Source organism: Telmatherina bonti (genome assembly GCF_933228915.1).
Source record: "Telmatherina bonti genome assembly, chromosome: 4".
Lineage (NCBI taxonomy): Eukaryota > Metazoa > Chordata > Actinopteri > Atheriniformes > Telmatherinidae > Telmatherina > Telmatherina bonti.
The window spans coordinates 12,186,224-12,209,597 of NC_136622.1; the positions used below are offsets into that span (position 1 = coordinate 12,186,224).

General features: G+C 35.7%; 1 protein-coding gene across 2 annotated transcripts in view; it reads left to right on the forward strand.

The window, feature by feature from the left end:
- Positions 1-23,374, forward strand: part of LOC306755101 (copine-9-like) — a 119,341-nt gene that overhangs the window by 75,119 nt on the left and 20,848 nt on the right. For both annotated transcript variants that reach the window (XM_079239356.1, XM_079239355.1), the window contains 8 exons: positions 457-498; positions 785-860; positions 7,006-7,059; positions 7,244-7,305; positions 7,728-7,774; positions 13,985-14,166; positions 18,145-18,272; positions 23,009-23,111. In XM_079239356.1, the coding sequence (XP_079095482.1) occupies positions 457-498; positions 785-860; positions 7,006-7,059; positions 7,244-7,305; positions 7,728-7,774; positions 13,985-14,166; positions 18,145-18,272; positions 23,009-23,111 (694 nt within the window). The remainder of the gene's footprint in view (positions 1-456; positions 499-784; positions 861-7,005; positions 7,060-7,243; positions 7,306-7,727; positions 7,775-13,984; positions 14,167-18,144; positions 18,273-23,008; positions 23,112-23,374) is intronic.

Here is a 23,374-nt window from a genome sequence, read left to right on the forward strand (position 1 = left end):
TGTGTTCACAGCATCTCTAATAGTAGGTAAGAATTTTGAATAATCTGAAACATTTGAGGCCAAACGAGTGCCGTTCGCATCACACAGCCCGACACGCAGCCTACCTGGCTCTCCATACGGGACTACAATTACATCCATGGTAATGCATGCAGACCTGACATCTTTTATTCATTTTTCATTCCCTCATATGAAATTGATCGTTCCCACTGGCTTGAAACTAATGTGAGCATAGAGTTCACATAATAACCTGTTCCTACTGTGCCAACAGTCTTTTTCTGTGGGACATTATTTATTCAGTGAATGCATAATTGTTCTCTGTGCTCCTGTTGTTATGGAGGGAAAAGATTTTTTTTTTCCCCTTTAAAAACAGAACTTACTGTTCTTTTTGTTGACAGGAGACGATTTGTCAAAAGCAGACTCAGAAATAAGACGCTCCGTCTTTTTCTTTTTTTTCAGGACTGTGAAGGTAGACGTCTATGATTGGGATCGAGATGGAAGGTAAAAGCATCTGCGGATATTCACTCGCCACAGATCTATGATTCACATCAATGCCTCTAAAATGTCAAAATGAAATTAAATGCCGTGTGTACATTCTGTGGGCGAGACTTTGAAGACTCCGGTGAAAGTGTTATTTTGTAAAAAGTTATTACAGCGAGAAGAGACTGGGCAGATACCAGGAGACTGATAGGAGCAGAGATTGAGAAAGATGTGTACGTGGAGAAAAAAACCGTGGAATTTGTGCTCATGCCTGTCTGTCTGTGTGGGTGTTACCTTTTGTCTGCAGACACGACTTCATTGGAGAGTTCACAACCAGCTACAGAGAACTGTCACGAGGGCAAAACCAGTTCAATGTCTATGAGGTGAGATGGGTTTTTTTCCTCTTTTAGCAGATTAGGCTTTTGATAGACTCTCCAAAAGGCTTCAGAAGTTATGCCATACTTGCCTTGAGTTAAATTATGGCATCTTATCAGAGGAAAATAAACTGACTACATTAAATAAACCGCTTTAATTCTCACAAAACAAACTACGATTTTCATAAGTGATTTTTTTCAAAGCAAGATGATCCCCGTCCTACAATGTCATGTTTTTTCCTCAAAGATATCACATTATATTAGAATCTCTGGTGCAGATGATGCGGTGCTGAGATGGCAATGGCTTGTCTGCTGCAACACAGACTGATCATAAACTCAACATAAGCGTGTCCATATATGCTGAACCAGTTACAGCTGGAGAGGTTTTCATGTAAGATCACAGAAAAACATATCTGTGTTTTTGACTTTTTTAGTACTTGTCTGAAGCACTGATGCATCTAACAATGGAACATTATCCATGAGGAAAATAACTTAATAACTCCAAATCATCCTCTGTCATCAAATAACCCAAAAACACCCCCTCCCTTCTCTCTCCCTTTAAGCTTGATTATGTTTCGGAGTAATCCGTCCTTCTGAGCTGCAGGTAGTTTATAAAACAATGGACAGCTGGCAACTGTCTTCAGCTTAATTCAGACACAACACAGGTGTCGTATTTGGCACAAAAGATTTTTTAAAAAATGTCTTTTCTTTTATTTGTTTCTTTTCTTTTTTTTTTTTTTTAAAAATTGTCATTTTCAGGAAAGCTATCTGCATAATTCAGAGGTAGTATGCAGTTCATACTGTGTACTACTTTTCCACAAGCATGTAGCGTGGCAGCTACATGCAGTGAATGTCATAGCATGCTAGGTTATTTTTAGCAAGTTTCTGCTTTAGGCTTTGTCAACATAAGGATGAGTTTAGGTGTCTTCAAAAAAGATTTTTGTATTTTGGCCATTTCAATCCAAAAATGCCATTTATCTGTGTGTGTGTTTTCAACCAATGCCCCTTTTTATTTGTCGTAGTGCTTTCATGTCATCACACACTCTTAGATCAGCTTCTTGAAGACTTTTTATAAATCCAGGAGACAGAGCCTTTTTTAGGTTTAGATCCTGAAATATGGGATGAAATTCCGCTGTGGGTTAGAGAGGCTCCTTCTCTTGTTGTTTTTCAAGTTATTTTAAAACACACTTTTGCGACTTGACTTTCAAGCTATACAGTGTGAGCTGCCATCTGTGTCTGAAGGCATTCACCAGCCTTTTTGGTTCAAATCCTAGTCTCTTTGCTCAGAAAGTCTGCTTTGATCAGGAGTAATTTTCATGTGCAAACAAATTCTTATTTGGATCAAAGAAGAAGACTCAGTCCGACAAGGTCTCAGATGTCAGTTTGTTTCAAGCGAACCAAATACAGGAAGCGGATTGCAAAACAAAGTGCATTGTGGGTTCAGCACATTGCACCGCAGGTAAACACAGTCAAAACATACATATGTGTGGGACAATAGACGACTCTGGATGGGAGATGTAGCTCATAAGGAAACACAAGGAAGAAGTTTGAAGAAGTTATGAAAGAAATCTGATCAACCCAGACCACTAGGGTCTGATGCAGCTCGCCTCTGGTGGAGAGGTCCGATTTATTTGAGAAGTGTCGGTGTAAATGCAATCTCAGTCCACAATAATGTTAACCCCCTTAACTTAACTTAACCTAACCGAGACCCCTAGCAAACCAAGCCGACTATCGTTATGTGAATGTACTCTTAAATTTTCATTTGAGTATTATTTTAAATATCTTATATTTCTTATGAGCTCATTTTAAGCTGCTTTTGTTCTTTATTCCTGTTAATCATTTGTACTGTTTGCATTTGTTTTGGTTAGCTGATATGTTGTTTTTAAAGTGTTTTAAAAATAAATTATATGGTACAGTATGGTGGTATGGTATGGTATGGTATGGTATGGTATGGTATGGTATGGTATGGTATGGTATGGTATGGTATGGTATGGTATAGTGTGGTATGGTATGGTATGGTATGGTATGGTATGGTATGGTATGGTATGGTATGGTATGGTATGGTATAGTGTGGTATGGTATGGTATGGTATGGTATGGTATGGTATGGTATGGTATGGTATGGTATGGTATGGTATAGTGTGGTATGGTATGGTATGGTATGGTATAGTGTGGTATGGTATGGTATGGTATGGTATGGTATGGTATGGTATGGTATGGTATGGTATGGTATAGTGTGGTATGGTATGGTATGGTATGGTATAGTGTGGTATGGTATGGTATGGTATGGTATGGTATGGTATGGTATGGTATGGTATAGTGTGGTATGGTATGGTATGGTATGGTATAGTGTGGTATGGTATGGTATGGTATGGTATGGTATGGCATGGTATGGTGTGGTATGGTATGGTATGGTATGGTATGGTATGGTATGGTATGGTATGGTATGGTATGGTATAGTGTGGTATGGTATGGTATGGTATGGTATAGTGTGGTATGGTATGGTATGGTATGGTATGGTATGGTATAGTGTGGTATGGTATGGTATGGTATGGTATGGTATGGTATGGTATGGTATAGTGTGGTATGGTATGGTATGGTATGGTATAGTGTGGTATGGTATGGTATGGTATGGTATGGTATGGTATGGTATGGTATGGTATGGTATGGTATAGTGTGGTATGGTATGGTATGGTATGGTATGGTATGGTATGGTATGGTATGGTATAGTGTGGTATGGTATGGTATGGTATGGTATGGTATGGTATGGTATGGTATGGTATAGTGTGGTATGGTATGGTATGGTATGGTATGGTATGGTATGGTATGGTATAGTGTGGTATGGTATGGTATGGTATAGTGTGGTATGGTATGGTATGGTATGGTATGGTATGGTATGGTATGGTATGGTATGGTATAGTGTGGTATGGTATGGTATGGTATGGTATGGTATGGTATGGTATGGTATGGTATAGTGTGGTATGGTATGGTATGGTATGGTATGGTATGGTATGGTATAGTGTGGTATGGTATGGTATGGTATGGTATGGTATGGTATGGTATGGTATAGTGTGGTATGGTATGGTATGGTATGGTATGGTATGGTATGGTATGGTATGGTATGGTATAGTGTGGTATGGTATGGTATGGTATAGTGTGGTATGGTATGGTATGGTATAGTGTGGTATGGTATGGTATGGTATAGTGTGGTATGGTATGGTATGGTATGGTATGGTATGGTATGGTATAGTGTGGTATGGTATGGTATGGTATGGTATGGTATGGTATGGTATGGTATGGTATAGTGTGGTATGGTATGGTATGGTATGGTATGGTATGGTATGGTATGGTATGGTATGGTATGGTATGGTATGGTATGGTATGGTATGGTATAGTGTGGTATGGTATGGTATGGTATGGTATGGTATGGTATGGTATGGTATGGTATAGTGTGGTATGGTATGGTATGGTATGGTATGGTATGGTATGGTATGGTATGGTATGGTATGGTATAGTGTGGTATGGTATGGTATGGTATGGTATGGTATGGTATGGTATTGTATGGTACTGTGTGATAAATGCATCTTTCCTGAATTCCCACCTACAGTTAGCCTGAAGTGTCAACAATACAAAAGCCACAACAATTTAAGTGCACACCAGTTTAATTGCTAATTGTGGAGTGCTTTTCGTATTGCTGTGACACTTCAGGGCCACTGTGCCCACCTCTCCTTTAACCCACATGTGCAAACCCTGTCAACAGCTACAACAGTGTTGTGTTTCTGCTGCAAAAGCTACTGAGCATGAAATGGATTTTACCATGAAATCTCCTCATCATCAGTCCACACAAATGCATTGTTTTTAACTCAGTTCTTCACCATTTTTTTCTTTATTAGCTGAAAAGTGTGTTTCTGTGCCAACCTTCCAATACTATTGTGAGGTTGTTCATATATATATACATATATATATATATATATATATATATATATATATATATATATATATATATATATATATATATATATATATATGTATATATGTGTGTGTGTGTGTGTGTGTGTGTGTGTGTGTGTGTGTGTGTGTGTGTGTGTGTGTGTGTACGTACATATTGACATATACTTTAGAAAGTTATTTTGTGCAGATACACACTGTGGTTTTGAATTAATTACATTTTTACAGAAAAGTTTTTTCTTTTCTTCTTTTTTTTATTAATTTGGTTTTTGTAAACGTAGCCTGAGAAAAAACAAAAAAATATATATATATATAAATATATAAATAAGTGTGTTTGTCTTGTTTAATGCTAGGAGAGTATGGCTATATAATAAATGTGTTGTGCTATACAGCTGTATTAGAAAGATAAAAAATAATTCTCAGTGAATTAAGATTTGTTTTTAGTTCTGTAATTGCTGCAACACATTGTAATATTATGCAATGTGCAACTACAAAAAACATCTTTATCATTTCCATGAGCCTTGTCCTTATCATCAGAGTTTTGTGATTAGGAGGACTTTTTATTTATCTAACAGATTTAGTGAAGCCTTGCAGCAGCAGCAGCAGCAGCAGCAGGACTCTGTGATCCTCTGATCTGACGTGCTTGTAGTTGTTCTTCATCTCACCTCAGAGCTTCAGCAGACCATTAAACCTAAACTTTGCAACCCCCTCCCTCTAGATCTCAGACCTGTAAACACTGGAGATACTTATAGAGCAACCATTTGTTTAAACTGGTTTTGGGTTGGTTTCCATTTGTTTAAACTGGTTTTGGGTTGGTTTCCATTTGTTTAAACTGGTTTTGGGTTGGTTTAGTTTCATTTTACTTGCTTAATTGTTTTTACATAAGTTCTTCTTTTTTATGTGTTAATCTTTAATTCATTGCTTTGGTTAAGATCCATTTTGCTTTCATCTCAACTGTTTTCTCCAAAGATGTTTGTATCTTTGTGAGGATTATGTGATAACTCTTCTTGAAAAGTGTTTTTTTAAATAAATGTATTAACATATGTAAAAAGAAAGAAATGTGATGATACAGAGTATAAAGACTAAACGTCTTCACATCTTTTCTGCGTCTCTTCATCTAATAAAACCACAGTTACAGAATTCTCTGAGCAGTTGACGTATTATGTTGAAACTAATGCTTTGTCTCCCATTTTAACGTTCGTTTGTGCTAGTGGTGGTCGTCTAGGTGACGGTTTCCTCAGTGAAGTGTCTTTCATTGTGTGTTATTTCACATTTAGCTATAATTTTCTCTTGATTTCATTTGATGTTAAGGCAAGAAAATAGTCATTTCCCCCTGAAATAGACCCTCTACATGAAAAAAAAAAACCCTTCAGTTTATTTATGTGACACCAATTCACAACAAACATCATTTTAGATCATGTTACGGAGAAAGTAAACATCTCAATGCAGTCCAGTTCAATTCTCAAGCTTTGTGGCAGATGAAGCAAAAGACACGAATGCTGTGAACACATAAAAGAAATACACTTTACTTTCCTGAATATCATGAAAGAAGTGCATTATTCATCTCCATCAGCACGGATGTAATGAATTCTGCTGCATCTATTTTCCATATTAACAGTTTATAATATTCTAGCTAAAAAAAAACTTTATGCATCAAAAAAACATCAGAGCTACATAAATATACCTCGATGTCTGTTTCATTACAACTGCTTTACAATGTGACCAAAAAAAGAAGGAAGAACGCTAATAATTTATCAAAGAGAGCTTGCTGTCGATTTTCAAGGGAAAACAAAATATTCCTCCACATGCTCAACCATTTGCTATTAAGCTCTTGAACTGTTAACTCCATTAAAGGCTGCAGCTCATTAAATCCCGCTCAACAGAGAAGCGCTTGCGTCTAAGCAAACACGCCATTATGACTGCAGCGAACGAATGAAGAAAGAAATCTCGCTCTAATGATGTTTCAAAGGAGAGCGGAAAATTTACCAACAACATTTATTGGATGGGATAGAGAGGGAGATGGATGACTGACATTTACAGACAAACAACTCAGATAAACTTCATTCCAGCTTCGGCTCATGGCTTGTTGTCGCCGTCGTGGGTCCTGCGAATTATTCATGCTCACTGTTGAGCATCATTTCAGGGTAGAAAGTGCTTTCTACAAGTGTCCTCTCAGTCCCTAATTTACCTGTTTCCCTCATCTGCAGGTTTTAAATCCCAAGAAGAAAGGCAAGAAGAAGAAATACATTAATTCTGGGACAGTAAGTGCACCAACACGACCTGCATCTGCGCCTCTTTTCCTCCTCTTTGCTATTTTATGTCATTTTGAAAATTAGTATCATCACCTCTTACTCTTCTTCTTCCTCACTGGCAGCAGTTTGTAGTTTTCCCTTCCTTCTTTCCACACAGTGTGTGTCTGTGTGTGTGTGTGTGTGTGTTTGCCAGGTAACTCTATTGTCCTTCAAAGTGGAGTCTGAGTATACCTTTGTGGATTTCATTCGAGGAGGGTGAGTAGCATAACAATTAGTGCAAGCTCACAGTGAGTGTCAATAGTCACCATTTCGGTTGTTTGTTTCTATGTGTGTGTGTGTGTGTGTGTGTGTGTGTGTGTGTGTGTGTGTGTGTGTGTGGATTCTTAACTGAATATCCCAAAAGCTCATTTGTGAGCATTGTGCGAACTTCTTATTTGCTCTGAGTGAATTAAATCTGGGGAAAGGGCTGCGTTGGTAAATATGATTTGTAAATACCTGATTTTTTCAGTCCATTTACTTTAATTACTGCTTCTGTTTGTTTTAGTCAATGAAACCTTTGAGATGGTGGAGCGTCTGTTGTCACACCAGCTATTTAACACTCCTCAAAGCAACCGACCGATTTTCAGTTGAATGTTTTGGCACGATTAATGTTGTTCTTACTTTTTTTTTTGCAACAGGACACAACTGAACTTCACTGTGGCGATCGACTTCACCGCTTCCAATGGTAAGTGTCTCACTGCACGATTAGATGCTTTGACATAAAGCTTTTGTGGACATGTTTTTTTTTTACCCAATGGTCAAGCTTACCTGCTTAAATGGAAACTGAGCGGTATTTACAGAAATATAAACCATAATTTGAATGGTTATCATAATTTATAAACATGCAAAACGCACAGAAGTTATTAGAATCTGTGTTAATAAGATGGACCGAAACTTGATGATAACCAAGATATAATGAAAAAGTCAAATTACCATTTTCTGCAGCACTATTTTTTAATTTTTTTTATCAAATATTTATATGAAACACTTCTTTGACAGATTGTCAAGTATTTCTGTTTTGATTTGCAAGCTATTGAATTTATTATGAATCTTGTACAAACAATGCTGCTACATGAAACGAGTGCAGTCCTGCTAATTATGCTAAGCCATTTAACTTAAACATAAACATAACTTAAACATAAACATAACACTTTAACATAAAAAGTTTTTTTATTTTTTTTTTTAATTTAGTTTATTAAACAGGGACCCCGTACAGAGGCTTTAATGACAAATGAAAATATGCATATTACCAGATTGTAGCTCGCTGAGTTAATTTCCATCTGCAATCTCTAAAACACATAGAGAAACATTACACACACACACCACACACACAAACAGACACAAACATGTAAAGACAAGAGTAAAAAAAGTCCCTTTACACATTAAAATATAGTAAAACTGTTTATATTATAAACACACACTCATGTGAGCACTTGCATACAGATATGTACATATACACACATACAGTAAATTCACATATACACCATGTATATATAATATATATATATATATATATATATATATATATATATATATATATATATATATATATATATATATATATATATACACCCACACACATACCTACAAACACCCATATACACAGTTATTGTGTGCCTTTGGCTACCAGGCAAACGGCTGAAACTCAGCCCTCATAAATATGCTAATATTGCACTGGTCTGTTCTTTCTTGCTGCCATGAAATATAAAATCTTGAAAGGTTGTTTGTGACTGTTGGGACAGCACCTGTCAGTTTTAATAGATTTCTGAGGAGAGCACACCGGCTCCTTTATTCTTTTTTTAAACACCTTCATTTTATGAGCCTAACAGTCATGACCCAACCGATAAACAATGAAATAAGTTACCGGCTGAATTTCATTTGAACCTCTATGGCCGCCTGCATTAGGGAACATAAATCATGAAACATGTCATCATCCTGGTGATCTTAGAGGAGCTTGTCTGACTGACTCTGTAGGATTTAACTTTATACCAGAATCCAGAAGCTCAGTTTTTTTTCTTGGCTGTTTTCTTGTTGCCATGAGCTTTTTTACTGATCCAAATGTGATATTGTTCTTAAATGTTGCTAACAGCAGCAGCGACACTTAAAACATGTTTCCATTATGGAAGAGTAAGTGGTGCCATCATATTTAGTTCCAGATCAGACAAGCGCATGCCTTCTGACTCGCCCAGATACAGGATGTCGTTGCCACAGGCAACCTGTTAAGTGTCAAAACCTCCATGATATTCACTTCCAATAATTTTGTCATTCCGTCATTTATCATTTCTGCCCTCCAACTATGGCATCAGACAGTTATCACTTGTGATCCTCAGTACAAGACCCCTACAGGAAGTAAATCCACACACAATGGGTGAGGAGTCGGAGATCAATGGTTGTACACTTCACTTAGCAGTGTCTCCTAAAAGCATGAACTGGTTGTAGGCTGTAGGAATGACATAACTCATCTGTTTCTACCACTTTTTAAATGCTAAAATGTTATCAAATTATTTTAAGGATTCTTATTAAAATTATATTCATGAAAAAAAGAAACAAATTGGACTTTTAAAATTTCCAAAGATGATGAGAGAAAGCTTTTCTCAAACCGCCACTTTTTTTGGATAAGAAAGTTGAATAACTTTGTTACCAGCGTTAATGTTCCTCGGCAGATAAAATCTGACTCTGTCTTTTGGTTTACTGTGAAGTCTGTCACTCATTATTCTGTCAAGTCTAAAAAACATTTTTTAGAGCTTTGGATCTATTCAGATCTAATGGTATTCTCACTGTTTTCACCCTTACTGTAAATGTAACATGCTGTCCTCAGATATAAATGGAAGGGGCATACGCGCCAGTAAGAAATGAAGGGAAATAAGTCCTGAATAAAAGAAAATTACTGTAAATACTTAAAGATAAGATATTTTAACATTAAAGACGTCATCTAAATGTATCAGGTTACAAACCAAACTACTGAATTTACTGTTGAGCCACCATGATTTCTAACACATCTCCCATCAGCTGTCCCATTAATAAAAAGTCTTAAGGTTTACAGTTCAGATTATAAATGTATTTATTCCCTTTCTAAGTGAGCTGAACTTAATCTTCTGAGACTAGGCCGAACATCATAACTGTGTTCATAACTTAGCACCAATAAGTGGTAAAATTACGCAGGGGATACAGTAAACTCAACAGTGTCTGTTTTCGTTCCGTACTACATTTTATTTATCTTCCTTTTATTTTTTTTAACTCATTTTTAAGGCTTAATTTTCAGAGTTTAAGTTTATAGTCTCCTGCATGACCTCTTATGATCTCTTATCTGAGCTATTGCTCCCACTTGACTGCTTAAAGAAGGACTCCCCACAGTTTAACATGAGTGTTTGAAGCTTAATTTAAGTTACCACACACCAGTTTCTGAATGTTGTCCTAAGGGATGTTAGATATTGGTTTTACAGATTTCTAATATACCAATTTTGTTCATTTCTTAATTTCTGACTCCAATATCAACTGGTGCCAATATTTCTGGAAATAAAAATGAAAATATCTGGAAAAATATACATGACATCTCTTATACTTTGTAATTTTGAGTTAGAAGAGACTTAGCTGGATATATATATATATATATATATATATATATATATATATATATATATATATATATATATATATATATATATATATATATATATATATATATATACACATATATATATATATATATATATACATATATATATATATATATATATACATATATATATATATACATATATATATGTATATATACATATATATATATACACATATATATATATATATATATACATATATATATATACATATATATATATATATACATATATATATATATATATATATATATATATATATATATATATATATATATATATATATGTATATATATATATATACATACACATATATATATATATATACATATATATATATATATATATATATATATATATATATATATGTATATATATATATATATATATATATATATATATATATATATATATATATATATATATATATATATATATATACATATATATAATTTGTGCATTATATTCTAAAATAAAATCTGATACTGATCATTTCCGATATTGCAATTTAATGTTGATATCGGCCAATAATATCATTATCAAGCATCTCTAGTTGTTATCTAAAGTTCAGGAAAATAGTTACCTCTATACAGCCGATGCTGTTTAGGAATCAAAATGGTTTTTTAAAAGCTTTCAGTCTGATTTTCAAGCCCTTCATAGCACAGAAACAGCCCTTGTCAGAATGATCAATGACCTGCAAGAGGAGGCTGATCGATTTTCGTTTTTATAGATTTAAGTACCTGCTGATCACAACATCCTCCAGCATTACTCAGAGTACCGGGCTGGAATTAAGCAGAGGGGAAGAATCTTCATTTATCAAAGGCTCCTCACGCTTTGTTTGACGGCTTTAAGGATTCGGTCATCAGATTCGGCGTTGTTCGTGTTTTTCAACTTTTTCCTTCAACAGTCCAAAGACATGACTGGAAGGTTATCTGCAGATTTTAAATTACATACAAGTGTGACAGTGCATGGATGTGTGTCTTCCTGTTGGTCTAGTGATGGACTGGTGACCTCTCCAGTGCGTCCCTCACCCCTTCCCTTTGGGTGCCGGTACTGTAATTGTTTTCTTGAACAGTCAAGAGGGGTTGAAAAGAATGGATAGATAATATCATTTGTGTTGAAAGGAAAATCCAGATACAAACAAACTAGAAATGAACATATGAACTAAGCAACAACAATTCCTGCCAAGGCATCAAGACCAACAGTACCAAAACAAAATCAAAATGAACCCAAATCCCATCTGGCAACAAAGAAAATAAAATAAAACAAAAAGAGAAAGTCAAAAGGATGACCAAAATGAAAATATGAATAACAGGTGAATAACCATTGTATAGCAACAGGTGAAGGTTAATCAGTAATTTAAACACAGATGTGACTTGATAAGACAGAAGCATAAATAGAATGAAGTTGAGTTAAAAATGGAGGTAAAACTATTTGAAATACAGAAAGATAAAACCCTAAAATATTTAATAGTGGATAACAAAGCATTAAAGACAACAGAAACTATGTCAGATGTTGTTTATTTACAGTGAGAAGTTAATGGGAGCTGTTCAGGGTGTACCCTGCCTTTCGCCCACAGACAGCTGGGATAGCTTCCCCGCGACCCTGAACTGGATTACGCGGTTAGGAAAATGAATTAATGAATGAAAGTTAATAGCTACATTTGTTTGTTTTTAAATGGGGAATGGTAGATTCAGCATTTAGCATCATGTTTCTCACTATTTAGCTTTGAGTTCAGTGTAAGCTTCACTGTCAGCACATAAGACACAATTTCCAACTGGATTTAATGGGAAACAGACTGAAACTGACTGGTCCTGTATCGTTGCTGCTTGTAGAACCTGAACCGGATTCCTGGTTTTCTTTTATCTTATTTGTCACCTTTCACTTTTTATGCAGCTAAATCACCCTTTTAGTAGCAAATACATATTTGTTATCTTTCTGATCACATCAATCTGTTGATGATTCGTTTCCATGATCATTTCTTAGTTTAATGACAGTAAATAATTCATTAATAATCATCAGTGAAATATAATCTGAAAACCTGTGTTACAATATTCGGTTCTAAACAAATGGAGAGTTTTCCTCTTTTTCCTTTTTCACTTTCCTCTGTTCTTGTGTCAGAGAGCTACGTTGAGCCTTTGCTCTTGTTTTCCTGTTTTCAGCCAAAACAACCAAACGTGTTGCGGTGAAAAAAAAATGCTGACAAAGAAGCAACGTTACTATTGAGGTTATTGAACTTGCAAAAACGCTCATTCTAATATTTTATCAGAGGTTTTCTGAGAACTACGATTCTTAGAAAGGGCAAAGACATAGCTTTTAAGATGCATTAGTCCAGCGTGAAATGAGCCGTTCTGCTTTCCATGAGCACGGTGACGGCAGGCTTTCTCTTTGACCTGCAAACTTTTAACGTTAAGAGCACAGCTGCCTTGAATAAATGATAAGATTCATATTCTTATTGATTAAACAGGCAGTCAGCCGTGTGTGTGGTGTGCAGGTTATTGGGAACATGTTTGATATTTACTGTGTTCAGAGGTGCATGGTACACCTGCAGTGCAGCTGGAAGCTGGATTGGATTAGTGGGGGAATACATTGTCAGTGGGTGTGTTGGAGTGTGGCATCTACCTCGGCTTATCGAATCAACCCTTTCCTCTCATCTCATTTTAGCGTTGCCTCTTCTCAGATGGGAAGAGACTGTCCAGAATACCTTATCCCAAGAGGCGGAGAGCTGTCTTGCAGTTACACATGGGAATATTAATGTGTTCAGTGATGATAGTGTTTTAATATACTTAAGCTATACTGTAAGACACTGAGGTGATAACTCCTCCTTATATTTCTTTATATTTCCTCTTTTTTTTTTTTCAAAATTTCTTAATATTTAAATTCTATTGAATTTTCCTTTATTAATCCCCAAAGAGAAATTCAATAAAGCATTTTTCATGCCATTATATGCTGTTTGCAAGACTGTTAATAGATAAAAACGTGTTATTTCCTTCCCAGTTCACTTTCCTACCTATGAGATGTTTTTGCAGACTTGTCTTTACTTAATTTTCTCACATCTTGAGCCAAGATTTCATCAGAATTTAGGACGCTTGAAAATCAAACAACCCCAAAAACACAAAGAAAGAAAGATAATGAGTGATGTGGTTTTTTCTTGTGATTGTTCTTATTTTTGGCTTTCTGCTGGAAATGTATACTCCCTTACATTTCCCAAGTAAAATCAGCCTGAGACTAAGATAGAAATGTGTTGTTACTCACCTTATTATGGTCTGTCTTCTAAGGTAACCCGTCCCAGCCCACTTCCCTCCACTATATGAGCCCCTACCAGATGAATGCATATGCCATGGCCCTGAAGGCAGTGGGGGAGATTATCCAGGACTATGACAGTGACAAGCTCTTTCCTGCCTACGGCTTTGGAGCTAAGCTGCCCCCTGACGGCAAAATCTCCCACGCATTCCCACTGGTAAGACACACAAACACATACACACCAACATGTGAAATCACACATGCAAGGCACATCCGCACAGTTGGTTTGGACCAGGAGACGAAGCTCCAACAACAGCTGGTCTCACAAGTTGAGATGGTGGCGCATCTGCCTGCCAGCAGGAATCTCCCAGCAACCCCTCCACTTTGCTCTCGCTCCCTCCTGAGGGATGAGGACAGCCAGTTGGAAATGTCTGGATGCCGAGCTTAGGCGACCAGTGTTGTTAAACTGAAGATAAAAACTTCTGTCTTTGCAATCCTCTTTACAACATTGCTTCGGTGACATTTGCGGATCTGTTTTTCATGAACGTCCCTCTTCAGGCGCCACCACGGCACTTCAGTCAGGTTAAGGTCAGGACTTTGACTGGGTCATTGCAACACTTTGATTTTTTTTTTTCTTTAGCCATTCTGCTGCTGTGAAGAGCCAGCCCAAGGCATTAGTGAACAAAGCAGCCCCTCGGGCCCCAGCACCACAAGGGGCCCCCCCAAATATATAAAGAGGAACTCATGTTTGACTCAGCTACTGCAAAGTATGTTCTGCTGCTGAAAACAATGCCAGGCAGTCATTTCTGGAGCCAACACAGTGATTTTCCTGGCAGAATAATTATTGTTCATGTTTTGCAGAATACTCTGAAGATTCAAGGCATCCAGTTTAGATTTTGAGCCATGCCTCTTTTGCAATTTCTCAAGATTTTCTCAATCTATTATTAAAAAGTCTGGGAATCTCTTCCTGTTTTCATATTTTGAAGGAGGATATTTTGATATTTGAAACAACAGGTTGGGCATGCTGTATTTTGCAAATTGATAAACCTCTGTCCATCTTTACCTCTGAGAAACTGTCTCTCTTTTTCTTCTCTGGCATGTTACCAACCTGTTACTAGTTATCCCTATTAGTTGTAAGATGATCTTTTCATTGTTTCTTTTTGGTATCACTTACTTTTCCAGACCTCTGTTGTGCCACTCCCAGCATTTTTTGTAATTAAGGTTAAATTTCTACAATCTTTAACTTTAACATTTAACATGCAGAGTCATGAAAAACAAATCCATGTAGAATATATTAAGTTTTGCAAGTAAACTCAAGTTTTACAATCATTGCACAATTTTTCCAGAAATCCAAGAACTCCACCTTATCTCAAAAAATACCTGAACACAGCAACAAACCTTAGTTCTAACAAAAGACCCATCTTCTGTCGTTTTCTGTAGCAGATTTATGTCCCTGGCTGTATACTTTCACTCCTTGTGTGAGTCAAAAAAAGCTGCTTTGTACATCTGAACTTTGCTTTGATTGACTGAAATTGGAAAACATTTCAACGTACATATAAATTTATTCAGGTTATTAAATATGTGTGCAGAATATAATATAACAAATAGTTTTTACTTTGTGCAAAAAAATCCCTTCGGATCCACAAAGTAATAGAAGAATTGTTTCAAAATTAATATTACAGTTTATACTGGGTTTTTTTGGGGGTTTTTTTCTGAATGCAGAGAGGATGACCAAAAGGTTGCACACTATTACTTCTCAAAACTACATCATGATTTATTATTTAAGTTTTAGAGGAACCTATAATAATCAAAACTATATATATATATAATATAATAGTTTCTAAGGAAGCCAAATACAAAAGATACAAATGTTGATCTTTTTAAAATTGTTTTTTGTTGTTGTTTTTGTTTTTTTATTTATTTATTTATTTATTTATTTTAATTTCCTGGTATATTTATTGAGATATTAGTGTACATTTATCACTATAAGTTACAGGTGTAGTGAATATTACAAACATCAATAAAACATCAACAGCTGTAACCTCTCTAATAAATTAAACCAGGCCAATAAAACTTCACGGTTTACTCTGGGTCTTCTGTGAAGGTTTATCTTACAGTAAGCCAACACATAACTGGCCGCACGTTAATGTTATCCAGGAAACATCATAACAAAGCCTGCAGCTTATACAAGCAACTCATTGTTTTTACTAGACATCTAATTCTTCTTTTGTACAATTTAAGTGAAGACCAATCTGAGTTAATGTCATTTTGTACAAAGGTAACAAGCTAATGTTTACACCGCTGTCGCTACGCTCATTGCTAACATACATGCTAACATTCAACTTTCATTTCACTTTTCTGTCGTTTTATTAAACCTTGTGAGAATTTTTTTTCGACTCAAAATGTAAAGTTATAAATAAATAAAGGTGGAGCTTAGAAAGGTGTGCTTGCGCGCCATAACTTTTATAGTTTGCACAACATCTGTGTATTTGTGACATCACATCAGTGTATGACGATTTATCCGATACAGCAGCTAGGACACAGGTGTCAAACTCCAGTCCTCGAGGGCCCGTATCCTGCAGGTTTTTGTTGTCTCCATGCTTCAACACACCTGACTGAAATTTTAAATAGGTTGATGAGAAGTGGATCCATTTAATTTGATTCAGCTGTGTTGGTAGAGGGAAACAACAAAAACCCACCGGATACCAGCCCTCAAGGACTGGAGTTTGACGCCCCTGAGCTAGGAAATCAAACCCTAAGTTGCAAAGAACTTATCCACATCGACAACAAAGTTTTATACATCTTTTAATATGTGTTTATATGTAAAGTCTTCAAACTGTGCTTTCTGTTTTATGTAACTGTACCTTTAAAAGAGATTATATTGGATTTCTTTGAACATTCGCCAAGAATAAGATTATTACCCAGTTTATTTCAGGGTTCAGTTGTTTACAGTGTGTAAATCTGAGAGCTTTCTCTGCTTGACGTTCCGTTTGCATGTCTCTGTCATGTTTATAGTTTGCATTTACGTGATGAAATAATACATAGTTTTGGTGTGAAAAACAATTATAGACCTGTTTATTCAGCCTGAAATACACCAACCACTTACATACTGAAGGATCTTTCATTTGCCTGAATGCACAGAGTGAAGTTGAAGCTTTGAGCTTAATAAGCACATGCTGAAGACAGGAAGAGAAGATTCTAGCAACTGGTTCACTGCTCACTGATATACTTATTTTAAACATAATAAGGTCTGGGAATAGTTCAGGGGAAGATAAAAAAAAAAAAAAAAAAAAAAAAAAAAAGGACTTCAAAGCACTGCAAAATGTTCGCTTGATTGAAACAAAGTTTTGTGTTGTACTTTTTGGATCTCCAAAGAACTCTACTAGTTTTATTTAATTAAGTTATGTAACTTAATATTAGAGATTAACAGGTTGTAAATTTCCTGTTAAAATACTGCACTGTATGTATTACATTCACCGTTTGTATTTTAATACAGCCCAGATTTGCTTGTACACTCGACAGTATGTAGAGTATGTTGTACACTCTTCATGTGCAATGCAGAATACTGTTTTATACTGGGAATTGTGGAAGAAGTTACCATGTTTCTTGAAAACATGTGCCAGTAAAATAAGTTTTAAAAAATAAACTTAAAAAGAATATACACAATTTAAAAGAATTTTATTTCAGAGATTACATTTTTTCTAATTGTTTTTGTAAATCATTCTAGCCTTATTGTTATTTACTGTGTGAAAATATAGATTAATGTTGTATACAATCATCTTCTTCTGTTACGTGTTAATATTTGTGTAACTTTTAAGTATGTGTAATTTTATGTGTTATCTGTTGTGGTATTTTTCCCTTGAATCTTGTAGATATAAGATGACATATGGGAGGGGTGAGGTGTTAGTGTGTTGGGAATTACTGTAAATATTATGTTCATCTTGATTTATGAGGGGACACCAGGAAGTTGAGCTACTTACTCAGCAGCATCTAACGGAGATCCTGGAAATAAATAGACAAATTAACAAGTTCATATGATGTTCAGTTAAATGCAGATAAATAATCTACCATCAGAGCTGGAAGCAGCTCATTTTGGTTTGTATTCTAAATAATGTTATGAAAATCTGCATAGATTCAAAATTCAAGTCATGTGTTTCTCACACTGCTTACTGGGTCTTTGTCCTGTCTGTTGCAGAGTGGCGATAATGACAACCCAAACTGTGTGGGAATAGAGGGAGTTCTGGAGGCCTATTTTCAGAGCCTGAGGACAGTGCAGCTGTATGGACCCACTAACTTTGCACCTGTCATCAACAAAGTGGCAAAGTAAGTTTCCAAGAACGAATGCGTTAACAGGGGATAAGATGGAGAATCTATTTATTTCTTGTAGACTTGATTAATCAAACCCACTATAACTTATTGTGAGCATAAACAGAGATTTTTTTTTTGGTATGACTTGATGTTTAATAAGCATTATAAGTGACATCAGTCGTAAGCAGTTGATTTAGAGACTTAATTTTGAAATACTGGATCTCAAGTCAGCATAGGAAGGATTAAACGGGGTTACAGCCTTGCGTCAGCACATAATCACATTCATTCTGCTTCCAAATCTGCATTAAAATATGATAATTCAGTAGCATTTATTAAGTTATTTTAAGCAAAGGATCACGTTTGCATTTATTTAATTTTAAACCCAAAAATGCCTAGTTAGAGACCAAATAAGGAACTCAATCAATGACTGCTGATAACTGTAAAAAGACATTTGGAGATTACACAGTTATGTTTCACAAAATGTAATTTTTAAAAAACATGTTTTGGTGAAAACCAAAACTGGGGTTTGATATCTTCACTCGTTGTTAAAGACAAAGAGCCAAAGATCACCCAGAAAAAATGTGTCACAGTATTTAGTGGAGGCAGATGCACCTCCAATTAACCACATTTGTCATCAGTTGAGGCCATGATTTGTTTCCATCACAAATGTGGCAATATTTACCAGGGAAAAAACAAGTTTTAAACGGTTTAACCCACAAGAACTCAACATGACATATGATACATACAGTTTCTAAGACAATTGGCATCACTTTATGGTACACATTTTGCTTAAAATCCTGTGGAATATACAGTAATCTGATGCCCCTTGATTGACACCAGAAAGTAGAAAGTTATACTATAAAAAATTCTTTTGACATATCAAATGGTAATTAATAGTAAACATCGATTAAAATAAAAGGTAATGGTTTGATTTTACATTTTGTTAAAAGGACAAATGATGACCTCATCTTGAAAAAATATCTGATCATTTTTTCATAGGTTGGGTCTTTATGAATAAAGACGTATTGAGAGCACTGTTAAAGAAATAAGCAACCACGTCTAAATTTCTTTTCCTTTTTGTGCTGTTTTTTCCTGTCAGCTCATGTAATTCCACTATTTCCAATTTTTTCAAATGATGTTTGGTTTTATGGCTTGAAGCACCTAAAGGTTTACATTTGAAACATGGTACATTTTTGTGAGGATTTTTTTAAATCACATACTATCTTCATCTACAATATGTTCTAAAACATAATTTACTTGAAGCAATGGTGGAAGAAAATAGCAGATGCCTATTTAACAAGCACAACATAAGTGGGGATTTATTGTGTTTTCTTTGTGGCAACCTAGTGTTCACTCTGAATACTGAATGTTTTTGTTAAACTGCATGGCTGTCAAAATGGGGAGTACCAATTTGAAAACACTATTCATATTCATAAAAATGTTTCTATGCTGATTTAAAGATGCATTTTGCAACGTTTTGGGCTTGTTTGACAACAAAGTGATATCTATCATGTATTTCTAGAGCTGCTGCTACTCATCAGCAACCCGATACTGAGAAACATACACTATACAACTTTTTCATCCGAGACGCAGCGTGATGTTGCAGCAGAGTTTTGCTTCATGCTATGAAACACACTAGTTGTTTTGAACATGCTATATTGCTGATTCAACAAAAAAAAACACAAGAAGCATTAAATGGAGAAAAGACAAAACAAGAGTTTTGCCAGATTGTCTTTTGCTGGCTGGAGAGAGCTAACAGCTCAGGTAGGATGCAAGATGGATGCTGAATTAGCCAACTTGCATAGGGGCATAGGGGCGCGTGACATGGAAAATGGAAAAGTTCTTTACTGTGTCTTTAAATAGTTACTAAACAATTCTATAATTAAGGTGATTTGCATCCTTTCAGCTACTTAGTTTGTTTCTAAAGACATTACTAGAAAGCAGTAGACTGACAATACCAACAAATTAGCCTAAATTCTTTATCAAAGATTTTATTTAAAAGCAGGAGAGCACATTTAATCTGTTTTCCTCATCTGTGGAGACACCAGTGGCATCAATACTCAGTCAAATTAATGTTTGCAAAAAACCTGATTCAGTATGACGAGTTGGGAGTGATCTCCGGTGGCAGACAGTGTTAAATATTTAAAGCAAGTTATTTGTTATTGCCTGTGCTAATTAGGTAACAAGTTTAACGTTGACTTTGGCAAAATTTCATAGGATTTTCTCTAATCTTCCAAGTGATACTGGACTGGTTTTCAGAGTGATCTTCAGCTGAGCAAACTTTCTCTGCATTACAGTTTATTTACAATGCCCCTCTCCACCAGGGATGTGGAAATCTTTTGATTATTCCCTAAAGCTGTTCCGTGATATGCATTCACAATCCATTGTGTGATCTCATTTTCTCAATTCTTAGTGCAGATACCAAAACCTAAAGTCTGGCAGTTGCAGAGCTTGTTTGGTTTCTGTAAAGACTGTTAATGAACATCAAACCTTTTTACAATATATGACAGCAAGTCATACTTTTTTTTTTTTTACAATAAACTCACAAACAGTTGGAGAAAAAGATCAGCTTAAACATACGCACACACTGTAAAGACAATGAAAACAATGTTAAATCATTATGGTACCAATATCTATCTATCTATCTATCTATCTATCTATCTATCTATCTATCTAAGATAGATAGATAGATAGATAGATATTTTCTTTACCTTTTGATAGAAATTTGGGTTGTGATAGCACACAAAAACGAACAAATTATTTATTTACCATTCATTTCTTTGATAAAGCACATATGGATATGATGCAATTTATACTATTTGCTAAACAGCAAATACTGTTGTTTAAGTTCAGCATAAAAAACACATGCTATTTAGAGTTTATTTGAACTGAATGACTTGATTTAGACATTATTGTTTGCTGTGATTGTTGTTGCATATGGTCATGAACAAATTCAGAAATTTACATTTTTGGTCATTCATTGGTTGTTTAAAAAAAAAAAAAGAAGAAAAGCAAACATTTACAGAAAAGGCATTCAGAAACAGCACTTTCAATATTGTTTATCTTAAATATCTTAAATTTGTGTTTCACAACAAGTGCAACATGGTTAATTAAACTTTAAACCTTGTTTTTGAATGAATTGGACTGTATCTGTGTCTGACAGAAGTGGTTTACTTTCTCTTTAAAATGCACCCAGATGACTTGTGGTGTGTTTGGATGTTGTTAGGCAGTAAATTTAACCTCTAAATCTGCATGGTATGAAAGTTTTTGCAAACTTGCTGACCCATTGGTACAGTGTTTTCATGCTGTTTAGACCTTCTGACCATAACCATGACTTACCTGGGTTGTGTCCAGTGGTTAGCTGAGGTACTGTTGTCTGTCTATTATCCCCAAACAGCCTGGCCAGTCTGGAAAGCTACAACACATTTTGGTCCAGACAGCTGCTTCTGACTGGATATTTTCCCTCGTTCAGACCATTTTCTGGAAACCTTAGAGATGGTTGTGTGCAAAACTCCCAGTAGATGAGCAGTTTCTGAATACCAGTCCATCTGGTACCAACAACCATCCCAAATTCTCAATCCTCCCAAATTCCCTATTTTGATATGCAGTCTGAATTTCACCAAGTCGTCTTTCCCACATCTATCACGCTAAAAATACACAGAATTGTTGTCATGTAATTGGCTGAAAGGTAGTTGTGAACTTTGGCAAATATTCTCGGTGAGGCACTGACTAATGGCAGCTAACTCTGCACCCATCTTCCTTCACAGCTTCCCTCTGAGCTCTTTCTAGTCAGGAAAAATCAGTTTGATGTCGACTTGTTTCTTAAATATTGCTCTGTCACATTCTAGCCTTCTTTCCATTGCTTTTTCCAATAATGTCCTCTTGCAGTTCTTTGATGCAAAATCTAGTTACTATATATCTAGTTACTATAGGAAAAAAAATAGTGAAATGAGGTTCCTTTCCTGCTGGTCAACTGTGGCTCAAGGAATGTACATAATAAATGGCAATGTGCTATCAAAGCGAATCAGAAACATATAAGATCAGAAAGTAACACTGTGCGCCTTTAGTAAGCAATTTAACATATTAAACCTAACCCTATAAAGTCAAACGCATGATGTTTGATAGATGCAGTTTTTTGCATCACTTTATGGTAGAAACTTTGCTCACAACCCTGTTGTGCACTAACCTGCTCCCTGCCGGATACCAGAAAGTAGAGGACTACACATCAATCATTTTAACCTATCACATGGTAATAAATAGTACAAATAAAAACCAAAAACATACAAAATAGTTTCAGTTTTTGTTAAAGGGCCTAAAAAAGACTTCAGATTTTAAAACATTGACTTTCCTCCCCAGTAGTTCTTAGCTTGGTCTTTAAATGGCTTAGTGGCAAGTAAGTGAATATTATATTCAAACCATCGACACATCTTAAAAACATGCAATCACAGTGGCATTGTTTGACACAGTTGTAATTGCGTGTGCACTCTGCCCTGGAATTAGAGCAATATTTCTGCTGTTACAGTCATTATTCTCGCTGTGAACAGTTCTGTATTTTCAGTTTTGTTGACAGACTTATTTTAGATCAGTGTCGCTCTGTAAAAACATTCGTATTTGTATTAGTTAAGAATAACTTTGGCTTTATATCAGATTCGTCAAAGCTTGATTCAACCTTACATGTCCTTGGCCAATGTGCAGACAGGTGTTCCTTGTGAGTGCTGGCTTCATAATGTGTGTGTGTGTTCTCTCCCCAGCTGTGCAGCAGAGATTACAGATGGCTCTCAGTACTTTGTCCTGTTGATGATCACAGATGGAGTGATATCTGACATGGTTCAGACCAAAGAGGCTGTGGTCAATGTGAGTAAGCAAACACAAGCACACACACATTTAAAAGGAAAACACAGAGGCTGATGGATAACATCGCTTCTTCCTCAGTTGTTGCTGCTACTGATGTAGCAGTTTCCAGTAAGACTGTTGTTGTTTGGTTTGGACAGCAACATGTACCTGTCTGTCGGATAACCAGGCAGAGCAAAGTAAACATTTCTGATAATTGCTTTAAATCCTCCAAATGCTTCAGTGCAACTTGTGGTTCAGTGTTGAGCTGACAAAAAGTCTTTTGG